We start from the raw sequence: 19,379 nt of genomic DNA on the forward strand, positions 1-19,379 counted from the left end.
TTGAAAAATTTGCTAATCTATTTCTCATTCAAAATAGCTATTTGTGTTTGCAGATACAACCCACAGATTTCAGTGAGACAGGGCTTCTGGTTTCAGTTGAAATGTGGCATCATCCACACCCAGATTCTGAATTCTGTGGGTTGTGTCCTGAAATCTGAGTTGGACGTGCAAGTTTCTTGGTAAGTGTATGATATTTAGGCTGTAAGAATGTGTATTACATAAGAGGCTACTGCATGTTCACAGATTGGACTTCAGGGGGTACTTGTGGGTCCCTGCCTATCACCTACTGCAGTAGTAATACCCAAAAGGGATAAGAAACATTCTCTCTGAGTAGATGTGTAGAAAATCAGTACAGATGAAGTCAGGAGTCTGACATCTGCCACATAAAGGACTTTAAAAAATGCTTCTGTGGTTTGAAGCTGCTTTACTGACTTTGCAGACCATAATCAAGGCAACATGACTATCACTTAATACCATCGTAATGTTTCACCATTTTTTCTGGAGGAATGTGCAGGCTGTGTTGTGAATGAAGAAGGTGTTCAATAAGTATTTGAGGTTAAGTGTTGGCCAACAGAGTGAAAGCAGTTTCTTTGTCGGTACAGTTAATGTGAACATACGGCTTTACCTCTCTCTACTTCCATTGTGCTTTTGGCTCTGCAGTGACACTCAACTGAGGCAGCAGTGTAATTTCTCTTTCTTTGCCAAGTACCAGGACTCCCCAGGCCACACACTATTAAAATATTAATATAATTTCAGGTGATGAGGTATGAAAATGTAAATTTCAAGGAAAATGACAACCTGGATCCAGAAACACTAAGTCCATCCAATCCACGAGAAAAATGGCTACGCAAAAGGACACATGTCAAACTGAGGGTAAGTTTAACTCTGAATTTATATGGCAGCTATGGAACGTGGGTTTGGCAGAAATTTAAATGGAGTTTAATCTCCTGAGTAAGAGTTTACATAACTGAATTTCACTGAAGAGCTGAAAACTGCTAACTTAATCCAGAGGCAGGCAGATTAGAGGTTAGGGAATATGAGCAATTTCATCTTGGTTTGTCATTTCATGTTGGGAGAAAGTATATTTCTTTCCTTAAATAACAGATAGGCCCTAAGTTTCCATTATGCCAAGAGGGTTCTTTTATGCTAGACAAATCCATAGGCCAAGGAAAAATATTTCCTCCTTTCTTCTTGATGCTAAGTCAGTTAAAATCCATGTGCCCTGCACATAGTGATGTGGCTCTATGGCACCACTTGAAGTGAAAAAGAATTGGCTATCCCTTAAATGTTCTCTCTTATTTGGTTGTCGTGAGCACTCTCTAGAAAGTCTATTCAGGAACCCACCGTTAGTGGAAATCAGGCTCCAGCTGAAGTGGGAATGCAGTGCACTTGATGTATCTCAGACATACTGTCCAGGACTGTCCTTCTGTGTCCCTGTTCATACCAAAATAGAAGCAGCAGCCTCGTGACAAAAACAAACAGCACCCTTCCCATCTTCTGCTCTTATTTCAGAATGTGACTGCTAATCACCGAGCTAATGATGTCATTGCAGCAGAAGATGGTCCTCAGGTACTAGTTGGGCGCTTTATGTATGGACCTCTGGACATGGTGGCTTTAACAGGTGAAAAGGTGAAGTCCAAGTAATCAATTTTCTTAGTTTTACTAGAAACAGTTGTTGAATGTAGTACACATGTACAATGTCAGAGATAGCCTTACAGTGAGGGAAATGTGTCACTAGCCCCCTACTACTTCAGCAAAAATATGCTCTAAAGTGGCCTTTCTGATAGCTTATCTTTTTCTGAGCTCTGATCTCTCTCACCTGACTATAGCTATCTCCTTTGGTTAGTGGTGAGTGTGCTGTGCAGTGGTTTCTAAACCTGCCATCCAGCTGTACCACCTACTGGAGACAATTAACTTCCCAAGGAAGAAGGAAAAAGAATTTGATAGTAGTTGACAAAGCACTAAAAGAAAATCATGTATCATTCTATCCAGGTAAAACAACTAGGTAAAAGAATAGGCATTCTAGAGGCTAGGTGGCTGCTGTATCTTATACGTGGGCAAGTAAGGATTAGTTTTAGAAATAACTAGTAATGTGACACAATTGAAACCGTCATTCCTAAAGCTGCCTGCAGAAGCCAGGCTTGCAGCTAATAAAGCCAAGCATCAAGTGAACACGTCTTTTCATATTCACTGATTTCTGTGTAAATTAAGAGGGCAATGCTGCTGAGCTGAGGGTAAAACTGAAGCTTGGAGGCTTCACTTGGCCTGTTTCAGGTCCAGCAAAGTACTTAATATCCTTTGTGTTAATTTTGATAAAATATTTAATGTAGATGAAATTTTTGAAAATTTGAAGTGTTTTGATTGTAGGCGAGGTTATGATTTGAGAAAGATTGCATCTCAATAACCAGATGAAATTTAGTAGGTTGAGTGTATGAAAAGGTAATATAACCATGCAAGATAAAATTGTCTTTTTTCCTAATTTAGGGTTCCTCCCAAATTTCTGACCTCTAAACCTATGTTTGACACATGCAGTGCTAAGATCAGGGCTTTAAATTATGAAGACAATAAATTATGAAAGCAATAAACTCTTGTATTATATGTCAGGAAGCATTTGCTTATTGAGAGGACTCTCTTTGAAGTTCTTACTGAGTCATGAAGTTCCTTCAAACTTCCTTGTAAGTTTTTACTACCTGCCGTGGTTGGAGATAATAACATTATCTAGGCTTGGCAGGCCTCGTAAATAGGGGGTATTTTGTTGATTATCACACTAGACTACAGTTTCATTGGTTTTGCAGGTGGATATCTTCATAATGACTGAGCCATCTTCGGGTAGGTGGGTGTATTTTGACACAGAGATATCCAACAGCAGTGGACGAATATCCTACATTATACCTGAACAGAAGAGACTGAGAGTTGGTGTGTATCCCATCAAAATGGTGGTCAGGTAATAACTCCAAACTGGAACTAAAGCTGGGTTGTTGTGATCAGGAAGGAACTTCAAAACTGCATAAAAGCCTTGGGAGGTGAATTTAGCTGAAATAGAATGTATTGTTATCCCCCAGTTAACAAAGTCCAAAGTCAGCTTACAAATCCTGTGTAGTGCTACTTGAGGAGAAAATGTTTACCCTGTTTAATAAAAAAGGCAATCAATTCAAGAAAAGAGAGTTACTGGTACGTAAATAAAATAATATTCAAAAATGAAGCTTTAGTGTGCAGGAGTAAGTTTCAAAGAGGACCAAAATTAATTGTCTTGTCTGTTCTTTAGGCTGTGAGCACATATTGTAAGAATCTTCATCACCAGACATGAACATGGTCTTTAGATTAGAGGTTTTAGGGAACGTGAGGAATGGGAAGAGCTTTGCATTTCCTTGTCATTTATCAGTTTTTTAACATCCAATTCTCTTAGGGAAGTACATCGTAAGGAAATGTTTTTCACATCTTTCCACGAGAAGAGTGGTGTATGACTGCATTGTTTTTTGGTTGTCTGTTTTTGGTTGGTTGGTTGTTTTGGTTGTTTGTTGCTTTTGTTCTTGTTTTTTGCTTTCTTCAACTGGCATTCCCATTGTAATTTGCAAGGATAGAGGATGGCTAATGCTCATGTTACCGGCTGTTAAGCTTATGGAGAAAGTTTGAGTAGTAGCTAGAGTACTTCAGGCTGGTTTGTGGGGTTTTTTTCTAATTCTTTTAGTTATTTGTATGCATGTGATTTCTTATTAAGAGCAGTTTCCAAATTTCTCTTTGGAAGACTATTTCCTAGAAGTGTAAGTTTCAACTGTCCCACGTAAGACTGAAATCAGAAGCCATATTTGACAGTGATTTTTAAAGCTGTAGGTCCAGGTAGATCTAATTTCAAATCTTAAATAAAATGTGCAGAAGACATATTCTGACATTTTGCTTTGTAAATTAATTTATTGCTTTGACTCTCCAGAGGGGACCAGAGCAGTGCTGCAAGTTACCTGACTGTACTGCCCCGAGGAATGGAATGTGTTGTGTTCAGCATTGATGGTTCCTTTGCAGCAAGTGTTTCAATTATGGGAAGTGACCCCAAAGTCCGAGCAGGGGCCGTTGATGTTGTCAGGTAAATGAGGTTTGAACACTTCAAATCTCTGACTTTCTGCTTGAACACAGTAGGAAGGAAAAGGGTTGTTATACTAAAGACAGTGATTTTCTAAAGGCCAAGATCCGCTGCAGATACATTTCTCTATTTTCTTGCACAGTGCATCTGCCTGAATTTCAGAACAATATAAGAATGCTGTGGATTACACTGAAATTTGTGGTTTAAGTTGCCTAAAGATAAAAAGTTGCTTCTTGGGAATATGATCTTGAAGTGTGTGCAGTGAATGAATAATGATTCCATGTGTATTTTGTGTTTCACTAATTTCAAATAAGAACATATTCATACTTCAGAAATATCAGGTGCCAGGAATGCAAGAATTTTTTTTGGAGGAAAAATTAGAAGGCCTTTTAATCCATTCTTGCAGGTCTGTTAATGTTGCGCTAAATGGGAAAAGGCAGTTCTCATTTTGGAACTTGCATGGAAATGTAGAAATGTCAGTTTTCAAGGGTTTCCATTCCTTATAGCGGAAATGTCAGGAAATCTCATTAAAGATTTCAAAAATAGCAATACCTGATGTGTTGCGAGGTTTATTCTAAGTATATTTTTAAATAGCTCTCATATTTTTTATAATATTTTGTATAAGAATGTCTCTTGTTTTCCTCCATCTCCCCCAAGGTGTAGACATTATTACATAGCTTCTTGGTTGGAGCAGAGACTTAGGCATGCTCCTTTCCACTTGTTGAAGGATAACATCTGGTTTCTAACTGGTCTGAGAAAAGATGCTGACCTGACCTGTAAGTGTTATTTCTCTTTCTACACTCATGTAATTTAACTGCTTCTTCTGACAGGCATTGGCAGGACCTGGGATATCTGATTATCTATATCACCGGCCGTCCAGATATGCAAAAACAGCGTGTGGTTTCGTGGTTGTCCCAACACAATTTCCCTCAAGGGATGATCTTCTTCTCAGATGGGCTTGTTCATGACCCACTGCGACAAAAGACCATTTTTCTCCGGAATCTCATGCAAGAGGTACTAGAAACCTATTTATAGCCTTAAAGCCTCTTTTCAGAGAATGCCATTCAGTAGAGATCTCCTTTCTTTCTGAACATCACAAAGTCTTTTTGCCATTTCTCATTTCTTTTCTCACTTTTTAAAGAGCAAGGGATAAAACAACCCTAAAAACATCCAGTCATGAAAAATAAGTAAATGAACTGCTTGTTCTTTCCTGTGTGCATAGCTGTAGTTCTTGCTCACATGCAGGCAGACCGATCTAGCTTTCTGTGATTTACAGGTTGAAATTGTTAACAGTGAACTCTTGTGCTGCTTTATTGCAAATCAAGCACCAGCCTTGTAGATGCATGGTGTTCAATACTGCATTCACTTTGGAAGTAATGTTTGTTTCAGTGCCACATCAAAATCTGTGCCGCATATGGTTCCATGAAGGATATTTCTGTGTACAGTGTCTTGGCTCTGTCACCATCCCAGATCTACATAGTTGGACGATCCACAAAGAAATACCAGGCACAGTGCCAAGTAAGTAACTCTTGCTATTCAATCAGGAAGTCCTAGGGAAGAGAAGAAAATGCATGCAAGTGAATGCATCTGCAAACTCACACATACACAAAGCAGCAACAGTATTTCAAAGAAAGGAGGTTTGGGTTACAAATGAGGCATTTTCTGGAAGGCTGAATAGTAAAGAGAATCAAGTGGTTGTAAGTTGTATCTACGAGTGCATGCATTGCATATTTTTGAATGACAAAATGGAACGCGTGACTTGAAAAAACAGTGAAGGGAAAGGAGTGTTAGTATTCTGTAGGTGTCTAACTGGGACGCCACTGATCCAAACTTAATTCCTCATAGCGTTCATAGGTCAAGGCACCAGTAATTTGTTACTCCCTTTCTTTCCTTCCTATTTCAGTTCCTCAGTGAAGGTTATGCAGCCCACTTGGCCTCGCTGGAGTTCAGTCTCCATTCACGACCCAAAAAGAACAACTCTCGGATGATCTTGAGAAAAGGCAGCTTTGGCCTCCACTCGCAACCTGAGTTTTTGCGCAAGAGAAACCACCTCCGCAGGACTATGTCTGTGCAGCAACCTGACCCGCCTTCTTTGAACCCCAAGCCAGAGCGTGCTCAGAGCCAGCCTGAATCAGACAAAGATCACGACAGGCATTTGCCTTCCATTGCTTGGGTTCGAGGTGGAGTTCACAAATTTGAATCTATTCCCTAGGAGGACGGGGAATGTAGATCTTGGGTTCACCCCATTAAACTTGTTAGGCATGCCTCAAAGATAGTATTTAGGCAGCTCCAAACTAAGAGAAGTAGACAGGAATTTGTACCTTGGAGTCTTCCCTGTTCTGAAATCTGCCTTCTTACACCAAGTGGGGCACTCCCAGTCTCTTCCTCTTATCATGTTTATTGGGGAAGTTTAAAACAATCTAAAACTGTCACGTTTATCATAATAGCAACAGGTTACTTTTTGGAACAGATATAACATGTGCAATAAGAGGAAAAGATACTGATTTTACTCAGACGGGTTGTGGTATCAGCTTATTAGCTGCACCCGAAACAGTTATAAGGGGTAGGTCCTGTAGGTTACAGAGATTTACACTTTAAACATTAAGTAGTCATGTCTGTTTCCACTTCACTTTTCAATAAAAGCGATAAAGGGAAGCAGCAGTGGGAGCTACTATAACAGGTGGTTAGGACTTGTGCAGCAAGATGCTTTCTGGGTGCCTTAAACCCGAGGTTTCCTTTCAGCCTACACTGTTGGTCAACAGACTCCAACACGGGCACTCATGTTTGTGTGAGGTGCTGGACAAATAAATGAGAGAACTTCACAAACAAAAACTCATGTTAAAAATAAATGTGTCTGCCAGTTTGAACACAGTTAGTGTTGTTGTAAACAAAGTAGTGTGCAACTGTACAAAGATCACATTGTTTGTGGAACTTAGTGACTGTGCAAAAATGTGTGGACTACTCGAAAGAAGATGGCTCTGATGACCTCAGTCCGAGAGTCAAATCCTGAGAGGGCAAGTTAAAAGGAACCATTTTACTAAGGGATCTGCAAACTTCAGAGCAATTATTTTTTAAATTATTCTAACTACAATCTTTACATTGAAGGGAACAGAAAAAATTAAGTAAACTGATCAATTGTTTACCTTCTCATGCTTCACAGCAACTGCTGTATTAAGACAATCTGTAGCACTCAGACTTACAGCATTTGAGCTTCAAAGAGTGGACATGCGAAAATACAGGTGCCAAATAGACATTTTTCTACTGATTTAAATTTCTCTCTGATCTCTCAATGGACTTACTAGAGGTAAAATGTGTGACGTTTTCCCTAAATAGTAATATTTCTAAAGCATTATAGTTACTTTAACATAGTGGCAGTTTGCAGATTCTTCATGCAGATACTTCCATGGAAATTCGTCAAGTGAACTTTAATGACTAAACTGACACGTTTTAAAACCTGCAATGAAGTTATAAGTACACACAAAAAACCCTTTCTTTTTTTAAAGTCAAAAACATACCATTAACACTGAGAAAGCTTGAAGTCAAAAGGACATTCCTTCTTCAGGTTTGTTGTTTGTTTTTTATTTCAGGGAATTGGGGTGGAGACGGTGTTGTGCCTCACCATCACCCTTTCAGGTTTTGCTAGATCAGAAGGAGTTTCACCAAGTTGGTTAATGATTTTGAAAATTAACATGTAAAACAAAAATGCAATGGAAAACTGTTAAGACAGTGCAGAAGTAAAGTAAGTCTATACTTCCTGTTAATGCTGAAGTTTCCAGTGGGCTTTTGGAAGGACATAGGAGTGTAGCTTTTGCCTTATGAGGCAGCAAAATAACTTATAAGTGGAGATCTTTGATTAATAGTTTCAGACATTACTTGGTAAGTGTCAGTTACCTATTTCCACCTTCCTGAAATATCTCTGGCACATCAGTAGTTGTTTTTTTTTTTTTTTCTTTCCTAAGGCTTCCTTTCAGGGAAGGGGTAATCTCTGCTGAAAATTAAGGAAAGATGTAAAAAGTTTGGTAGCAAACACTCTTTGGGAGCAGGTAAATACATTACAAGGGGCTACGGTGTTGTGCTCTGTTGCTACAAAAGCTAAATGAAAGATCGTTTGCAAACTTCATTGAAACAGTCTTTACATTTACAAGTGCTTTCCCAGTCGTATCATAGTTCTTGAACCCATGAAATTGGAGGAATTATTCCATGTTCTGTCTCAACCCACTGCATGTATTAATTCTAATCACATAGTCCATTTTTTCTCTGCTTTGGACTAGGAAGAGGTTGCATGGGTACACCAGCCTCCATCTCCTTCTAGTGAATTTACTGTTAGCACGCTCCTGCATTAGTTTTAAATAGCCACAGGAATCCAAGGCCTGTGAGAGAGGAACTTACGAGGAAAATTTTAAGTTTGCTGAGTGGTCTAAAATATTGACTGATCAAAAAGTTCATTTTAAGCATTGGGTGTTGTATAGCGTGTCTCCTGACTGTAATCACTATTCCTGTTCAAAGTTACTGTTGCTTTAGCCATCTACCTCTATCCCCCAAGAGACTTGAAAACCTGTTTTTTTGTTTCAAATTGCTGTAGTAGAAAGGTTTACTTCCTTTCGAAAGAGGGATCTGTGTGTAATTCTGTGACTATTGAAGGAAATACTGTCTGAGTACAAGGTTAGAAAAATCATCTAGGTTATAAAGGGCTGTCTTTTACTCTTGGAGACAATAATGTCATTTTACAGGGTTCCATGTCATGAAGACTCTGATTCTGTGTTTTCTATTAATAGCTGGGTCACCTTTACAGTAGTCACTGTGCTGGCTTCCCTTAAGAGTATTAGGAGCTAATAGCAGTAAAACAAGTGTGTGTGTGTATGTATGATTTAGTCTGGTAACAATTTCAAAGTTTCTACACGTGGTATTAAAATCAAGCTGAAAATATTCTCCCTTTGTTTTCATTCAATTTATGAGAGCTTATGTGGCATTTGCATAACTCCAGTACTGCTGATTGCTCATGGATAAAATGGTTTCTCTTGTGATCACACGCTCCAGGGTGTGTACTTTGGCAAAACAGTGATACAGGCATTTTAGTTACACACTTTGTCCACATGAAACTGCATCCAGTCGTTCACGGGCATTCAGCTTGCAATTGGATTTAAGTTCTACTTGTGTTTTCGTGGAAGATCAGTTCCCTAGGCAGGCCATTCACTGAGGGTAAGTTTGATCCTAGAGTCATTTCATTCTTGATTGCAAGTCCTCATTGCTGTAGTTTCTGTGCAGTCAGCACTTACTTAAATTATACAGACTACAAAACTGTTTTAGCATACACGGAAGCAAAAGGGACAGAGAAGTCAGGTAGGTGTGCCCACAGAACATATGTTAGACTCGTCAGTTGTTTCAGTACCATGAGTTGTTTAGTGCCTCCAATATGTAACAGAAAAGCACATGCTTTTAATGTGCTGAATGGAGGAAGTATAAATGAAATTGTAAAATACAGAATTGTTTGTCCAGTGGGTACTAACGCTACAGTACAAGTAAGTCACAGTTGGAAGCATTTACTTCTTTGTCCTGTTGATATGGATCCATTTTGAATTACTGTAAAAAATGGCTGTGATTAATAGCAGTGGTAGAGTTATTTGAGATATTGTGAAAACACACCTTCACAACTGTGGTGTTTTGGTTTTGTCTGTGTGTACGTGTGTATAGCTATTGGAAGACACTTTTTTGGTTCTGCCTTCACAGCAAATTTGTAACCAATATACATTTAAAAAAAAAAAAAGAAAAAAAACCAACTCAAACACAGCAACGGTGGCTGTCTTTTCAGTTTTACTGTCTAGGTGGGGTTGGAACAAGATACCATTGTATAGATTGCAGAATTGAATAGTGATGTTAATCCAAATCTGCTTATTTCGATTAACATTTTTGTTTGCATACACTAGCACTCTTGAAATAGATTTTTGCTTGACCAAAGTATTCCTGTTTAGTTTTGTGGCATGGTTTGTATCTATTCAGCATAAAACTCTGTTAGGTGTAAAAATGACAAAGTACTGGTAATCTTTATTCATTGGGGTTCATGAGAGCTGTCATTTTTTTTTGTTTACATTAAACTGGTCTTAATTTATACAGATTACTTCACTTTTTCCTCTAGCACCTAGGGAAGTCACTTCCAAACAGCTAAAACTTTCACTGGTTATGTAGAAATGGAGCTGTCATTAAACTAGAGAAAAAAAATTACAAACTCCTGTCTATGCAGGACAATGGCTTATTTCCAGAAGCCCCACTATTTTGTTTGCCATTGCTGGTGAACAAGTTGTCCTGTTTATACATTGCAGTCTTTCTTTAGCCAGGACACTACTAATGTGCGTATTTAACAAATCCTCAATACTTAGATCCATAGTATCGTCATGTACTTAATGGAATAAATTTAGAAAGGGAAAAAAAAAATCCCTTCTTTCTATATCATTTTCTGTTTTAAATTTGCTAAAAGCATTTTTTATAACCATTTAAAATAATACCTGAAACCAGTGGGCATTTTTACATTTTAAAATTTGTAGGTCCAACAGTTGTTACTGAACAAGTAGGATTTTCCCCAGGTTTTTTTTTCCCTGTTGCCATCTAGGCTGCAGAAAGGTGAGTACATTGTCATAGGACTAGATGGTTGGAGCATGGGTATCTTTTTGGTAAACTCTTTGGCTTCATAATGGAGAGATGAGGATTATGCACCACAATGTCATAATTTTTCTGATTAGAGATTGACACGTGGCATCTGAACTCAAGATCTTTGCATTGAATTGTTCACATCAGGCATGCAGGGCGCTTCCATCCTCATCTAGAGCTGGTACAGGATAGAATTCCTATAAACACAAAACTTTCCAGCCTACCTTATCAGTAATATGATTCCTCATGGTCTCTGTTCAAAGCCTGAGCAGGAATTATGGGTTTGTCAAGGTAATTAAGGCTTCCATGATTTTTAGTCACTCAAGGTAACTTTACGTTGCTACAGATGAGCCTAAATTCAGAACCCCATAAAAATGGAAGTAGTAACACATTTTTCTGGATGAAAAGATCTGTTTTAGCAGAAATAAAGGCTGGAATAACTAGAATCCTGTGCCATGGACTCTGGAATTGAAGTCATATATTGGCTCTTTCACTGATTTTAGGTAAAGCCCAACAGGGATTAATATAGTTTACCCTCTACTTGTATTAATCTCAATGAGCTATGCTTGAAATTGAATGGAATTTTGGGGGTTGGGGAAGATAAATTTGACAGTTTGTCATTTGTATGGATGTATAGAACTTAGGAGGGGGAAAAGAGAGAGGCAGGTTTACTGTGATATGCTGGGAGATGGTATACCAGAGATTGCAACATTGAAACATGATTCATGTTTGAAAAGTAGGGTAATTCCTGGATGACTGGTGTACAGCCCAGAATGGCAATCCTCTCACAGAACCCCAAGTCTTATGCATAACTTGTTTTTCTATTTGTGGGGGCAGTCCCCTTACAACTGAATTCACACAAGGAACCTTGAAATTATAGGTGTTCTTTCAGTCTATTTATTAAGTGCATACTTTTAACTATTGTCAGTGAGAAGGTTCTATCTGGTGACAAATGTTTATATTTCTTATGGCTGCCTTGTAAAGATTCAAAAATGTACAATAATAAATTTCTTAATATGAAATAAGGAGTAAGATTTCTACAACTGCTATAGATTTTGATGTGAGCTGGTTTTTAAAATCTTAAAACAGATTAGCCACTTAAATAAAACTTTCCTTGCCTTTAAACAAACAGTGTCACTGATTTTTTTAACCAGTAATTTGATAAATAAATTGATTGTCCATGTCCGAGTAGCTGGTGGAAACAGTATAAATAGAGGTTGTTTGATCTGTCTGAAATAATGATTAGATTGGAGGTCAACTTTTCAAAAAACTCTAACCCTCCTTCCTTTTCAAAAGTCATAGAAGAAAGCATTTCACTAATAAGACAACATCATGAAAGTTTTATAGAAGTAGTTTCAGGACATGTAAAGAATAACTTGGAGATACTGTACTTTACTATACTTTCATATGGAAAAATTGTTTAAAAACCCTAAAAACCAGCCCACAACACACAAACACTACATCAAGAAATAACATAAGCTAAAATTCTCAGTCATCTGAAAGTCTAGAAGCCTTCAGGCTGGAAGGGTTACTTTCATGTTTCCAGGCCTCATTAACTGTTTCAATGTTTTAAAATGGTTTTGTTCCTCAAGAAAAAAAAGCAAAATTATGAGCAAGTTTAAAATCAGTACTTATACATAAATCATAATTGAATATTTTTCATATTTATACCTGATACCATTAAAATTTTAGTAACACTGGTCACATGCACATCTTAAAAGTCATTAAGTAGAGCAAAGTTTCCCAAATCAGTCTTCCGTTTGAAAGTTCATTTTAGAGTGAACAATCAGAGAAGCCTGCACAAAGCTTACCATGGAAAACAGCCCTGCTGTTGAGTTGGAAAATCTTGAGAAATCTTTGCTTTAGTTCATTATACTAAACTTTGTTATACTGAATGACCTACTAAAAAGGGCTTGTCAAATGAATGGTTTTTTTAAAGTAATTAGAAGCAAGATGCAGATATCAAATGATAAGTATATATACCTATATATATAAGTGTTACATATAAAAAATATATACTTATGTATATAATATTTCCACAGTGATATTAGCTAATAACAGTAGTTGCAAGAGGTTACATTAATTGTAGTAACAAATTTCCATGTATAGGTAAAAGACAGATGTAGCACAAAAGCAATGTTTATCTCAACTGCCAAGATGCTATCTAAAGCAGCAGTAAGAAATGACAAGGGGCTCTGATTTGTCTGGAACGAAACTACCTAAGATAGGATTAGTTAGGCTAATCCTTAAGGCCATGAAGCAAGAGTCCTACATACAGCTCTGTTCTTGTGGCATGAGTGACTCCACAGAAGCCTGTTGCTTTGGAGTGGCAGTTCTGCTTAGAACTCAAAGAAGCCACTACTGTTTTATTAACTTCTGGCTAACATGATGGATAACTTTTAGTTTGCTAATAACAAAAAATTAGGCTTTCAAAATAATAGACCAATCTTTCTCACATGGAAAATAGTCGTGCTAAATCTCATGGCTGCTGGATACCATTTTAAACATTACTCTTACACATGATTACCCTTCATAAATTTGTCATGAGCCCTTGCTTTGGTCATTTTTACTGGCCTGTTCAGCATCAGTTTCTAAATACTTACTGCCTCATAAAAGTCACTTATAAGATGGTTCCCTCATCTCAGTGAGAGATAATACACTGTGGTTGGTACCGTTTTGCTCCTCTCTTTACTTGAAAAGAGAAAACAAGGGAAGTCCTGAGCTGCTTCATCGAAAAAAAAAAAAAAGTGTAATGGCTCCTTTAAGTGTATAGAGTGCAGCCTTTCAGGTGCTATACAGACCTCTCCTTTATATGTCTTCATAAACTTGGAAGCACGAAAATATAGAAAAATAGTTACAGCCATCTCTGTCTAGGTACCAAGTGCTTGATGGAGTTTCTTTGCTTGCCTTCCGATAGCTTGAGACGGTTTCAGGGATCGATGTACAGACTGTGAGTTTTGTGCCATTAGATGGTAATAGTTTGGTATTGCTAGTTGCCTGCAGAAAAACAACAGGACTACCATTAGCAGCATGAAGTCAGTAGAGTTAATCAACTGGTTGTCACAAATTGCTGGAAAACACATGGGAGAAAGGTAGAGGTCTGGTACACTTTCACTGTGTAACTGTTCTAAACACTATCAAGAAAATATTTTACCTTCAGTGGACATAAATGGCAGTACACAAATTAAGTACTGCAATATTTTAACTATCAACAGGAGCATTTATTGTGATATAATCTAATTCATAAAAATGCAAAACATTAGAACAATACATGGAGTTGAAAACAATCATTTGAGATCAAGGTTTGCTTCGTCATGAAAAAAATGAAAAGGGACTGCTAACATAAAAACTCATGGCAATTGAATACCAGAACAGAAAGTCTCATGCAAGACTAAAGGCACCTCCAAAAAAGTTCATTTCACAATTATTCCAGCAGGCAACTAGGCAGTAACAGAACACATTGTATGCATCTACACATGCAGAAATACTGGGCCAAATTATGGAAGCAGTACAGATCACTGCTGAAAGCATCAGTCCAGCCTTGGAAACTGCTCTCATTTTTCTTGAAGAGTTAGAGCAAAGTGTGTTGCACCTATCTTCGTTGCTGAAATAGGACATAGTATTCAAGATGTACCTTTCCCTTTAACAAAAAGAACACTTCCAACATAATGGGTGAGGATATTTATGTCACATCCATTTGGGTACAACTGCTGTGTTGAAAAATGCCACCAATACAGTTATGAGCTGCTGTTAATTACGATAGCATGGACTCAACAGCTATGAAAATTTGAGGGATGGAAAAGAAAGACTGTAAAATTAGATGGCTCAGGATAATGGTTGGTTCTCTCATGCTTTGTGATCATTAGTAACCAGTGAGAACTGGAGTGACAAAAACATTAGTATCAGTCATTTTTTGTTCTGGGGTGAGAAAAGCTGATGTTTGCATAGGAGCTTCACTGTGAACCCACAAGGACTCACTAATCCACAATTTAGACATGAAGTTATACAATTGCACAATGACCTGCTGTAGCAGAGACGGCCACAGTGAATATGAAGGAAGAACCCTGAGGTTCTACATAATACTGCCTTAAAGCAGCATGAGATAATAAGCCTTTCTCTCTCTGTCTAAACAGCAGGTTTTCTCCCCACAGATGCATGCAGGCATAGGCAAGGTGAGCAAACAACTACTTTACCTGGTTGCTACTCTCTTCAGTTACGAATGAGAGAAACTGTCATATCACTAGCAGATGGGAGAATATTAGGAGTGAGATTTAGTGAACTTTCAGTGGATACGATAAAATCAACTTGATACAAACTTTAACCTATTGTTATCTACACATGGTCCCATTGGTACAAATTTCTGCAATTTTCTGGGATGTTAAGCTCTTACCTCTTAGTAGGTAAGTACTTGATGCTAAATTCTCTCTATAGAATTTGAGGTGCTTGACATTTAGTTATTGAATGTTTGACATTAAGTATTCTGAGGAATCACCCTGTGACAGCATTTCTGACCTTTAATTTTTGCTTTCTTAATATGTCTAATTCAGAATGACATAACCTTCACAAATACAACAGCCTACCACCTTGTGGATCAACACAGGTATTTTATAAGAGGCTTTTTCATCTGGGTGCAGTGGACGGTTAACATAACACTACCTAATAAAAGCATTTTTAATAGATGCACAGACATCAGTGACTGTGTCAGTACACTGGAATTTTCCCACTTCCTCCCCCAGCCTGAATTGGCACTTCTTTTAGACAAGAGTCGGGGAGGTACTGTTCTCACACAAGGTCAAAGATAGGCTCTTTCTGCTAGAAATCTGACTTCCACAACAAGGAAGCTGAAGGTAAGGAGAGCAATTGACAGGTTTTAGAAGCTGCAAATCCAACTTCAGATTTAATCTTCCCAGGTATCTTGAAGAAAAAAACCTGGTATACTTTATTACATGTGAAAAAGTTCTGCAGCTTTTTAGCTGCATCCTTAGTTACAGGGACTACTTAGCCTGCAATTGGCTATGTTCAGACGACAGGTAACCTGTACCAAAAGTTGAGGGACACTTAGCAGTATTTACCTCTCCTCTTTCACAATGGCATCATTGAATGCTTGGGAGATACGCTTCAACTGGCAAATCCCTGAGGAGACCAGTTCCAACTCGCAGTCAAGCTCTCTGCAAACAGAATGGTCAGTGCTAAAGATCAAACAGGACAGGCTGACTAGGCGAAACTATTCAAGTCTCCATCCCTGCAGTACCACTCTGGTTACCTCTTGGCCTTACCCAGAGAAGTTTAGGGCAGTGGCAATTATGCTCTTAATTCCACTGGCCAGCTGCTTCACATCTCCATTCTTCCCTCAAACAGCCATCTTCCAATTCAGACACAGGATTCAGATTCATAAGACTTGGATTCCAACTTCTAGCCTTAACCTTTCTTGTGACTTTGACCAAAAGAAAAACCTATGTGCACATTATTCAGTATTTCCCTAGCTCACAACCCTTGATCTCATTTGTGTTTGTTCTTTGAGGCAGGAATCTCTCTACGTTCTATAAAGAACTCAGCATAAGCAGAGCTATTCCTGGTATATTTGCAATACAAATAGCAGCTTTGGAAAATGTGCAATTAAGTCAGAGTGAGATACGTACAGAGCATTTTCCTTTACCCAAAAGGCACCAGAAAAGAACTCTGGTATCTCTCGGAAAAAAATACTTTTTATGTTTCAGCTTTATGCAGAGCTCAGTCCCTGTCTATACAGGGAGCTGGAACTACTTTCTTAGCTATTCAAGCAGCACACACCTTCAGGGGAATAGGACAGAAAACTTCATACCTTGCCTTTCACTTTACCAGATACTCTAATCAGAGTAATAATAATAAAACATTAAAAAAAAAAAAAAAAGGTTTATGGAAGAATGTGACTTACACCTTTCTGCTGGAAGGAGCAGGTGATGAATAAGGGCTCTTCAGTGCTGCTGCTCTTCTGGATCTCCGGAGAGAGACAGCGTTCTTACCAAGCCAGGATGAGAAATCCCTCCCTTCTTGATGTTCTGACACCCTTGCTGGCCCAAGCAAGGCCCTTCTGCTGGACCTTGGAGTGCCTTCGGAATTGGCTGCTGGAGTAACATTCTTACAGCACGGTGTTCGAGGCATAGCACTTGTTTTTATGGTAGAAGTAGTCGCACAGCTTCTGCCGATGGATTCTGCTGGAAAGGTCACCATTGAGTGTACTGGGCTTTGGCAAGACTTCTGTATTTTCTGAAAGAAGCATTAGACATGTGAGGCTAAATGAATTCAATTCGGTCTGAGTTTGGAACAGGAAGACTAGGAATATTTGGGCTGAATTCCTAGCTTCCATTCTCATATCAAGTTTCAACTAACATAAATTCATCTCAACCGCTGTACTCATTTGCACTGTAGGAGTCGCTTGCTTCCCTAACCCTTGGCACTCATCAAGGACTTCAGAGTAGGCACTGGGACAAAGCTCCTGCTGCTCTTACACTGGAAAAAGTCAGGCTCCCCAACACCAAACTCACGCATTTAAAAATCAGAGCTCTTCAAGAAAGGGAAATGCAAGCTTGAATCTGCTACCCTGCTACCTTGTAGCTGGTTTTGTCAGTCTAAATTTAGATTAACTATAATGCAGAACATGCTAGTAAATAAATAGCATGGGTACAAGAGAATAAATAAAAGAAAAAAAAGCCAAAATGCTACACATTTTTCAGTAAAAATTCTTTGCAAGCGATGGCAATCTCAGCTTCCTCTGTGTGAAGGCTGCTCTGCCATATACGATTAAATACAGTAGGGGAAAAACTCTTATTTCATAATAAAATGTTTTCACCTTCCTCTATGTTCCGCCAGATCCATAATTTGCCTGTATATACTTTAGGAAAAGATATAAAATATTTTAAAAGTTAGTAGCTATGAGACAACTACTAAGTTCTGCAAGTGTGTGGGAATGAAGTGTCTGGAATACAGCACTCAGTACAGAATTCTTAGTACTGGAGTTGAAGCAAAAACTGGACTCATCTATGTTCCACTGCAAAGGCAAAATACCTGGGACACTGTTCCAAAAGCGTATTTTGCTGTTCTTTTAATAGTCTGAAGAGTTTGGCACCTCTGTCTTGGTTCCAGACCTTCCCTAGTTGAGGTTTTATGAAAATTCAGCTCTACTCGCTTTAATGGTACCCGTTTCCTTAAAGACATGCGAATGGTATTTAGAGAACTCAGAGAGGCCCTTGTCTTGAATTTGTCAGGCACAGGGCTCTCATTCTCACTGAGGTCAGCTAGGAGCTGGTGTTTCCGCCAAGCCACTGTTGCTTTGACATTTTGGAGCACAGATGCCATCTTGTTCCAATTCTTGGTCAACTTTATTTCTAAAACAATCAAAATGAGAGCAAAGCTTAGACAGAACAAGGTACAAAGCAGTGTAAAAAAAGAGAAATGGAAATTGTTACACAATATATTTGGTTACAGTTGCCTGAAAGAAGAAAACCAGAGCTGAGCAGACTTTTTCTTGGGGTCTTGAAAGAGAACAGGGTTGATTTCTAGAGCTATTTAGGTTTGTGCAAGTCCACAAAGGAACCTGGTACTGCAATTCCACTGCAAGACTCCAGTTTGAGACGTAGAATGCTCTATGGATATTTTTGTTTGTGTCTCAGATCAAGATCTGATATACCAAATTTTTGCCTTCTTTAATCAAAACAACTTTCCACTGCGAGACAAGTTTACATTTGCAGCAACTTACAGTTGCTATCGTCTCCTGTCGTACTTGTTAGCTGAAGGCTTCTGCTTCAGTCAGAGTTTTGATTGTAGATACATAAGTCCTGAAACAGATAGGATTATTACTGGCAGAAGACTTTGGTGGGAAGGGCTGAAATGCTAGTTATCTATATGACAATTTAAACATTTGTACATGTATACTTTCAGTTCTTGATTTTCACATGCTAGCAAATACGATTCAGGTGAAACGGCCCAAGACAGCCGCTGCTGTCCCACGGTTACAGTGATCTGTTATCAAGGGGGTATTGCACAGCACAGCACGGTGCTCCGTTTCTCCCGCAGGCCACGGCGGCCTGGGGTAGCCCTCGGCCGGGCCCCTGCACACGCCCAGGCCTCGTCCGAGCCGCTCTCGCCGCAGGGACGCCGCTCTGCTGGCACTGGCCGTGCTCCCCGCCGACAGCTGTGGCAGATGAGCCGTGCGGCCGCATCGGAGTAACGGGACACCGGGGCACTGGGCAGATCCAGCCGGTGCCGTCACTGCGCCCACCGGGACGGTAGAAACAAGAGCGAAAAGCGCCGCCAAGGCCGGAGGAGAGGGACTCGGGAAAAGCGGGCCGCAACCGGGCCGCTCTGGCAGCTGCTCGGGGCAGTACTCACCCAGTGCGCCGGACAGGACCGGGACGCGGATGGGGACGGAGCCGCCGCCGTCCCTCAGCAACCGCTTTGCGCGTTTGAATTCCGCGCCGCCCCCTCCGGGCCCCCGGATTGGCGCCGCCGACGCCGCCGCCCGCCGCCATTGGCCGGGCCCCGCGCACGCGCGGCTGCCGTCGGTGGGCTCGGCGCGCGGGGCAGGCGCGGGCGGGCGGGCGGGGGGCGGGGCAGGCGCGGGCGGGCGGGCGGGGGGCGGGGCAGGCGCGGGCGGGCGGGGGGCGGGGCAGGCGCGGACGGGCGG

General features: G+C 39.7%; 2 protein-coding genes across 4 annotated transcripts in view; one reads left to right on the top strand and one right to left on the bottom strand.

The window, feature by feature from the left end:
- Window positions 1–11,485, top strand: part of PITPNM3 (PITPNM family member 3) — a 53,623-nt gene extending 42,138 nt beyond the window's left edge. The window contains exons 14-20 of the mRNA XM_066201652.1: window positions 757–873; window positions 1,513–1,629; window positions 2,796–2,944; window positions 3,929–4,078; window positions 4,906–5,089; window positions 5,465–5,593; window positions 5,979–11,485. Coding sequence (XP_066057749.1) covers window positions 757–873; window positions 1,513–1,629; window positions 2,796–2,944; window positions 3,929–4,078; window positions 4,906–5,089; window positions 5,465–5,593; window positions 5,979–6,287 — 1,155 coding nt within the window. The 3' untranslated portion in view covers window positions 6,288–11,485. The remainder of the gene's footprint in view (window positions 1–756; window positions 874–1,512; window positions 1,630–2,795; window positions 2,945–3,928; window positions 4,079–4,905; window positions 5,090–5,464; window positions 5,594–5,978) is intronic.
- A 321-nt stretch (window positions 11,486–11,806) lies between these two features.
- Window positions 11,807–19,169, bottom strand: PIMREG (PICALM interacting mitotic regulator). Of its 3 annotated transcripts, XM_066201656.1 has the most exons (7): window positions 19,085–19,169; window positions 18,453–18,531; window positions 17,762–18,081; window positions 16,632–16,963; window positions 15,790–15,885; window positions 14,911–14,957; window positions 13,630–13,714 (listed from the first exon to the last, which is right to left on the bottom strand). In XM_066201656.1, exons 3-6 carry the CDS (start codon window positions 18,050–18,052, stop codon window positions 14,927–14,929), a joined length of 750 nt encoding a protein of 249 aa, XP_066057753.1. In that variant the 5' UTR covers window positions 18,053–18,081; window positions 18,453–18,531; window positions 19,085–19,169; the 3' UTR covers window positions 13,630–13,714; window positions 14,911–14,926. The 3 variants fall into 3 exon arrangements, with proteins under 3 accessions (XP_066057750.1, XP_066057752.1, XP_066057753.1); XM_066201653.1 differs by lacking the exon at window positions 14,911–14,957 and having other exon boundaries at window positions 11,807–13,714; XM_066201655.1 differs by lacking the exons at window positions 14,911–14,957; window positions 19,085–19,169 and having other exon boundaries at window positions 11,807–13,714; window positions 18,453–18,565.
- Window positions 19,170–19,379: the final 210 nt, after the last annotated feature.

The sequence above is a fragment of the Chamaea fasciata genome, unplaced genomic scaffold, assembly GCF_029207755.1.
Source record: "Chamaea fasciata isolate MVZ Bird 193981 ecotype frontalis unplaced genomic scaffold, bChaFas1.0.hap1 SCAF_21, whole genome shotgun sequence".
NCBI classification, from domain to species: domain Eukaryota; kingdom Metazoa; phylum Chordata; class Aves; order Passeriformes; family Sylviidae; genus Chamaea; species Chamaea fasciata.